General features: G+C 35.7%; 1 protein-coding gene across 1 annotated transcript; it reads right to left on the bottom strand.

Moving 5' to 3' along the window:
• Nucleotides 1–4984: 4984 nt before the first annotated feature.
• Nucleotides 4985–7889, bottom strand: LOC132165940 (probable gamma-secretase subunit PEN-2). Its single transcript, XM_059576658.1, has 2 exons — nucleotides 7440–7889; nucleotides 4985–5288 (listed from the first exon to the last, which is right to left on the bottom strand). Exons 1-2 carry the CDS (start codon nucleotides 7720–7722, stop codon nucleotides 5128–5130), a joined length of 444 nt encoding a protein of 147 aa, XP_059432641.1. The 5' UTR covers nucleotides 7723–7889; the 3' UTR covers nucleotides 4985–5127.
• Between the last annotated feature and the right edge of the window lie 485 nt (nucleotides 7890–8374).

The raw sequence follows: 8374 nt of genomic DNA, 5'->3' as shown, positions 1-8374 counted from the left end.
AACAAATTGCCACCATGAAGGAATTAATCCCTTTTTAGTGAGGTTTTTCTCTCTTTGTTGTTATTCAATTTTATTTTTTATTTTTCAAAAGAAACGTTGATACTAATTAGTTTTCCTTCATATATAATATAGGCTTTTTGTTTCATCTTTCTACCTTCTAGATATGAGATAAACTTGTTTTTAATTTTCTAGCTCTGTAACTTACACAACGAGTTTTTAGTGGGTGGTTTCTCAAACAATATGTTCAATATATAAATTAATTTCAATCTAGGTATGACATGGAATAGTGTTAACCAGAGCTTGAGGTCATAAGTTTGAACCATGATTTTGTCAATTTACCCAATTTAAATTAAATATTTCAAAAAGGGAGTTTGATATTAAATCATTACTTATTCTAAAATATAATAGAAGATGGGAGTTTGATATTAATTCACCCCTAATGGTAATTATTCTTCTTGCTTTTTGCTCTTGCTTTTTGCTCTTAATTTTTTTTTTTTCCCAAACGACTTTCAAAATTCATCTATGTTAGGAGACATAATTTCGACGAGTCTTTTTTTTTTTTTTTTTTTAATTTTCTTGCATTGTGATTTGGCCAATTTCTTACGGAGAAGCTGTCCTTTGCCCAATATAATTGTGGGGTTCTCTTCTAGGCCTATTGCTAAGTGGATTTCATCTCTCATTTCTTCATTGGCTGCTTTGGGTATTGTTAAATCTGAGGTAAGGAAATGTCAGCTTTTTGCTTCCCTAGTGTTGGATTTTATTTGAAGAGCTAGGAATCCTTTGATCCACAATGGGCTAGTGGCCTCTCCGACCCAAGCTTTTTTTCAGGTCTCAAAACCTTTGAACCATCATGTTGCTGCTTGGAGAGATAGTGCACTTCCTTCCTTGTGGGTTTCCCCGGCACTGGGCTGTCTCAAGGTCAATTTTGATGCGACGGTTAAAGATTCTTATGCAGTGGCTGCAGTGGTGATTAGTAATGATAAAGGGAACATTGTTGCAGCTGCTACTAAGAAGCTCTTCTCTACGGACGGGGAAGCCTCAGCTGCTCTACTGGTAGTTCGTTTGGTAGCTTTCTCTGGTTGTGGTAGCCTTTTGTTGGAGGGTGATGCATTACTAATGGTGTTGGCCATCAACAATCCTCCTTTATTTTCCTCTTGGATTTTTACAAATTGCATTTCTGTTATTAGTTTAGTTCTATCTTAATGCTTTGAAAGTATCTTAATGTGTCAATTTTCGAGTACATGCTTTAGCCAAATGTGCCGTTTCACAACTTGTTTTTTGAAGCAGTCTCATAGGATTTTCTATTTTCTCTTCCATTTGAACCAGAAATGTGAAAGATCTTCCCTTATAATCTTTTTCTCATTCAATTAAAAAAACTCCCTCCTAAACTTTTACCGAACCATTTGTGAAATTCGCAAATGCTTGGAAAATATAAAGAAACCTTAGAAGATGGCTTTCTAGAAGGCTGAAGATTTTATCAAATTCAATAAAGGAGGAGACAAGATATGTTTAAGAAGATAAGAAATGCCCAAACACGTATAATGATAGATTAAATGCTTACCATGTAGAAGGATAGACTAAATACTTACCATGTAGAATAGTAATTTTTACTCTTTGGTCAAACTGCTGGGAAATATGTAAAGGGTTTACAAAAGTTCATATGGATTCCTGGTTTTCATTCAACCTCATTACGTAATGTAATTAGGTTTTGTAATTGTAACCAGCTTATGTACACATACACACATAATTTTTGAGGAGTTAGAGAAACTGCATCATATGAGATTAGTTAAAGGGATAATATTAGCTACACTCAAAAGAAACTAAAATGCATTTAGTGCTATGATGAGTACATGGAGAATAATGTTAAGATATTTCACATGCTGCTCAACCTCCGCTACTGCAATCCAAACGGAGCCAAAGTTAAACATTGATTTTAGAGAAGCCCAAGCTCAAATTGAGAGAGAGAGAGAGAGTGAGTGATGCAGTTGGTCTACAGGCAGAGAGAGACGACTCAAACGAAAGAGGAAGAAAGCTCAAATGGCCAAGGGATGGTTCAATCACCTTCCTCCCCCCATTTGAGAGCCAGAAAGGCCGGCTCGACCACTCTTCATCTATATTTATTTATTTATTTGGATGGTTTAGCCACTTCCAAATGGTCATGAACTAATTTTTTCAACCACCTCCAAGCAAGATGTGATTGTAGAACCACTTGTTGTGTTCTATATATATTGTTTTAAATATCTTTTCATAACTTTTTTTATATTTTTTATTGTAAGTGACACATGTCACAATATAATTGGTGCTAGTATGATACATTAACAGATTCTGTCAACTTTTCTAATGTATTATAAACATATTTATTAATTATTATTATTATTATTTTGATTAACCCATGGAGTGTATAATCACTTTTTAAATCTCATACAGCTATTTGTCACAACCCCAAATTAACCATTTTGTTTTAGCTTCATTTTTTTCTTTTTTTCCCCAAAAATTTAATAGAACTTGCAACCACCAAGCTGTCCAAGCCAGATAATGGGTTAGATGGTTCAGGTCGGAAACGAGTGGGTCTGAGTCCCCTTCCATAGTTCCATATACTCAAGCACAACTGGGGAAACTCAATAGAGGAAATAAAAGAATTACTCCTAAGTCGTATTAAATTTACGGTATGGATAAATATTCAAACATAAAATTTTATTCCTATGAGCCAGAGGGATTTTTTTTTAGGGAAAAATGCAGTTTACCCCCCCTGAAGTTCCAGGGGTTTTTCAATTTTAACCTCAAAATTCAAAAATTGGCAATCTATCCCCCTGAAGTTTCAAAAATTGGCAATTTAAACCTTCCGTTTAATTTTCCGTTAAATTGGACGAAATTTTTTTTAAAAAAGCCTGAGGGCAATGATATAATTTTATAGATTTCCGTCCATTTTGACGAAAAAATTAAACGGAAGGTTTAAATTGCCAATTTTTGAAACTTCAGGGGGTAGATTGCCAATTTTTGAATTTCAGGATTAAAATTGAAAAACTCCTGAAACTTCAGGGAGGGTAACCTGCATTTTCCCATTTTTTTTAATTGGAAGGGGAAAAAGAGGTTACATGGGATAGTCAAGAGAGATTTTTTTTTTTTTCTTTTTTTGACATGTTCACACAAGAGAAGAGGAAGAGGAGATTCATACTAACATTCGCTTCATGAGACATGGTTCCCAGCGGATTTAACTACTCCTTGGGGACTAGCCAAAGGAATTTGAAGCAAGTGTACTCAGGTATCTCAAGTATTCTTATAGCATATTTCTAGTACTTTGTTTTCTGAACATTTACCTTGAGTCAAGTTCGAGCAGAGCTTAATTTTCTCTTATAATTGCCTCAAACATTTGAATTCAAATTCTTAACCAACTTCTACATCTCTTATGAATGATGCTATGTTTCAAACACAAATATGTAAAAGATCATTACTGTTACGCGATAAGAACACTATAAATATTAACCTTTTATTTACTTTCAATATTGGGGTGTCTATGTCTCCAAGGGATAGGTCAATCGGCTGTGAATCACGCTTCATAAAGTAGAGGTCACTAGTTCGAATCCCCCCTCCCCCTTCCCTTGTGGTCATGTCAAAAAAAAAAAAAATATTGGGGTGTCTATAGATCTTCTCCATTATTAACCTTTTAATTACTTTCAATTTGGGAAGTCTATAGATCTTCTCCCTTAAAAGATTGCTACTTTCTTATGAAGTTCTATCTTCAGTTATGTTGGGCTAAGTTGAATTATGACTAGAGGAGCGGTAGACCTTCTTACTTGATGGAGAAGGCTGAGTAGTAGTCCTCATAGTGCAGTAATGTAAGATGGTTCTTTCCAACATTTTGTTGCATCTTTGGAGAAAAGAAATTATGAAAGTTTTGAAGACCGCAAGACGGTAGTGAAGCTATAGTCTTTCTTCTACAATACTCTTTACCACTTGACAGCTGCGTTAGACTATCATAATTTACTTGGTTTTTATGATTTTCTTACCCTTTTTTTTTTTTTTCTTTCTATTAGGTGTAGCTCTTGTATACTTTTTGTACCTCAATTGCACCTTTTGCGTTTTTTAATAATATTGTGACTACTTTTCTTTTATAAGATCCATTACTTATATTTAAAATTAAGAAGGAAAAAAAAAAAAAAAAAGAAGTAAAGTTTTATGTAGTTTGGGGCCAACAATGCAACGAGTGGTCATATTATTTTTTTTAGCTTTTATCAAAAAGAATTACCAAAAAAAAAAAAAAAAAGGTTTGAGAGTATTGTATTCTTCTACATCATTGGTCAACTCTATTATTTAGAGCAACTCTCTTAGTTATGAAGACTGCATATCACAACACAGAAAAATGCAACTCACATCTACGCTATACTCCAGAAGAACAAGTTAAAAAAAATTAAAATTGAAGTTCCCTAGTCATTTATATAGCCTAATTTCACCTAACATACAACTAATACCGGCCATGGCACACGCATACCTCCATACTTACGCAATATGGGTATCACAATCTCCCTCACTCAAATATCTAACTTCATCATTAGGGCCCATGTTACTTGGTTGGCTTTAACACCATTAATCGCAACCAAAGAAAACATCCTAAAAGGACCAGTAAAAAGTTAGAATTGGAACTTATAAAGTCAATTAATAGCCTGGTCTCACTTCGTAGACAGCTAATGTGGCACCTAGCACATACATGTCTTTATAATCATCCAACTAATGTGAAACTTAACTTTCACAACCCGGGATGTTATACTTCTGCAATGCAAAAATTCAACTAGATCAACCAACATACAATATGGCCGAGTAAGAGTAACCCAAGTTTGTAATCATCTAAGTTTTGGCTTAGGCCATTCTTTAGCATTTAAAAGGGATATATATTTATATGTGAAAACTGGAGTTTGCCTACAAATACAAGCATTCAGTTAAAAGCGGAAAAAGTCTACTACGTTTGACACTCAACATTATTTCCAACTTGAGGTAAAGAAAGCGTCAATGCAAAATATATATACAAGAATCATGTGTTCAAAATAAAGTAAAAGAACACCTGTAATACCCCCAACAAACGGGGGAGGGGGAAGATCCAAGGTGTGTGACCAATGAAAGTAGGGCATAAGACTAGCTCCCATCAGTCAAGCCTAACTTTTCAGCAAGATTGTACATCACAAGTTGATGCCAAACAGGTCCAAAGAGACGATCCCCTCCAATGGCAAAAGTAAGGGCCCATGCTGAAAGAAGAGCTGTAAATATGGAGAACCCAACTGCTGATCGAACAACATCTACAAGACGAAATGTTTATTAAAACAAAAACTGCCATCTAATTTAAGTGCACCTTTTATAACACGCCAAGCAACTCAGTGATACAAAAACTGCCACCACCAAGTTAATCATAATAGAGATATATTCCCAGCAGAAAACACATAAATTTATATCAAAGTTCATGAGATGGAGCATGCTTATAAAATAAAAAATAAAAAAAAAATGGGGTGAAAAGAAAAAACACTCCAACTCAAGCATCCTAAGAAACACATACAGCAAGCCTTACCTCCTGAAGCAACACAAATTTAAACCAAGCATGACCTTTCAATATTTGAGTAAAAACACGGGTTTTCTGATTTCTTTTTTTCCTTTTTTTTTTTTTTGACAAGTAATGGTAATTTTAAGAGCCACAAGATGGTAATTTTCCTTTTCTAATGAATTAAAGCTCATGTATGTAATAGGATAAATCATAAAATACAAGATGCTATGACACAACATAAAACAACAAGTCAGAAATAACTAACACATCGTCTGGAAATTCTACTTCCTTTTATGTTTGATGCAAACCCTTACATATAGAATGACCAATCCTATATTTGCTGAATATGCATGATTGAACTGAAAAATGCACATTAAGCCCATATGATGTGCCAACTACAATATAATTTGTCAATTACAGGTTAATGTTTCTCAGCTTTACAGTGAGAGTGCCACGACCAATCTGTATGCAAGAGAGCTCCCATCTGTGCTTAGATGAAAGGTTTTATAACATTACAGTACCAGGAACAATCTTGAATATATTGGTACCCTGGAATGACATGTAATCTACACTCTCAAATTGAATGAATGGGAACTGAGTGTTGATAAAAAAACGAAACACCATTCTTTTTCTTTTGTTTAAAATATTGACAGAAGCCTCTTATCTCGCAAAGTGTAATTACTTCTTTTTTTTTTTTTTTTTTTTGGATGAATGAATTTTCATCAACCACAACCAAAAATACAACCACACTCTAGCAATTAAGTTAGATCACCAGCAATGCAACAATACTACCAAACTATCCAAGTATACAATGAAAAGCTAACAAGAAATCACACTACCAGCTAACTACTAACAATACAACGAGAAATCAGCAGACCAACATATCAATACAAGAAATCAAGACCAATACCCCAATTTATACAGATTTCAACATTTACAGCAGTCTTTCTAAACTTTCCCTTCCCTTGCATTCGATTTTTCACATACCAAGTAACCAAACCACATCCAGAAGCATTTTCTCTTCGGTTCTGGGAGGTTTACCATGTCTTATAACATTCCTCTGCCACCATAAATGATAAACTGCAGCACTCCAACACAATTTGCAAACATTAATCATTAAGCTCTTATTCCTCCATTCCCTTACACCCAAACTCACAATTTCTGACCAACCAGTCGGAAAGTCAAGGTCTTCAGACCTTGCAGGTTGCTATTTCCATTCCTTGCCTATCATTACCGTGGATAGTTTAGCTTCTAACTTACTGCCAGAATTATAAACCACAAGATATCCATGCTTCTCAACCAAAACGCCATCCAGATGCCAACAATCTAACCAAAGGTAAATAGTAGTACCATCCCCCACCATAAACCTCAAGAATTTCTTAGCAACATCCCTCATCTTCAAAATTTTCCTCCAGCACCATGAGCAATTTTGGGGCACTTTTACCATGCAAAAACACCTACCCTTCAACAAATTAGCCCTAACCCAAGCCACCCACTTTAGCAAACAGTCCTCAATTCTCTTCAACCCCATCACCTTCCCTGGAAGTACTTTTTTTTTTAACTAACAAGTATTAATTAAACAGAACTCCAACTACATTAAACTCCCTTACATAAAACCAAAAGTTGGATCCTATTATTCACTCAACTAAAACGCTGATACGCAAATCGCATTTCACCATCGAATTTCAATCATATGATTCATTTCTTACATATCAATTTTTAGATGATCAACTAAATCATCAATATTTCCACACAGACCGATCTAAATACCACCAGTGACAACACAACAAACACCTACCCGTAAAACTCAACGCGATTAACTTGATAACAGAACACGCATCTAAATTAAGCAACAAAACAAATTCAACGCACACGCAGAGAGAGAGAAAGAGAGAGAGAGAGAGAGAGTTACAGCGGTGGATGTGAGGGAAGGAGCGGGAGTGGCGGAGAACGGGCCAGAAGTAGAAGCAATTCACGGCCCAAAGCCAGGGCAGCATTGCGAATCCAAACTTGTAGAATCTCCGCGCGTAGCTCAGCGACTCTTCCTCCGAGAGGCCCAGTCGACCGTCGATGGTGGGCCACACCGGCGAAGTCCCCGATATTATTGAGTTCCGGCTAGGACTAGGGTTCCGGTTGTTCAGAGTGTTGAGATTGTGGTTGGGGTTGGCCGGGTGGGTCTCTGAGCCGGTCTCCATTTCCACCGGGTACGACCCTCTTGGATCGGAGTGGCTCGCTAGCGCCTCGAAATGACGTCGTTTATTGCGCTCCTGAGGTCTGCTGCCACAGACGCCAGTGGGATCCGAACGATGGACCGGGCTCCTTGTAAAAAACGGAACTACGGCAGTCTATACGGCGCCATCTTATGCAGTTAATTTATTAAATAGAAAGAAGTAAACTACCATCGCATTACATTCCATTCTAGCAAACGATCCAATACTTGTCAAATGTCGTCCTCCCCAAAGATAGGAAAAAGACACAAATGGCCTTAATTTTTTTTTTTTTTATGAAATGAAAATATCTTTATAAATTAAAATAATAATTAATAAAAAAATTTAATTGTTTAAAATAATTATAAATAAATAAATTTCACAAATGACTCATGAACTACCATGCGATTTGAAAAGACCCATCCAAATTTCAAAACCTCTCAATTTCACCATCGAACTTTCAATTTGATACAATGTACCCCCTCCATCAATTTCTGGATGTTAAAACTTAAGAGTGATGAAATGACTTTTATACCATAGTGCCCCGAGTAATTACTAGACTGTGTTTAGCTTAGTTTGAGGGTTAGAAAGATTGCCCGATTCATTATGGTTCGTTGGGAGTAAGATTTTAGGATTTTTT

Source organism: Corylus avellana, chromosome ca11 (assembly GCF_901000735.1).
Source record: "Corylus avellana chromosome ca11, CavTom2PMs-1.0".
NCBI lineage: Eukaryota > Viridiplantae > Streptophyta > Magnoliopsida > Fagales > Betulaceae > Corylus > Corylus avellana.
Note: the sequence above shows the minus strand (reverse complement) of the source record. Positions and strands in the feature narration are given on the sequence as shown.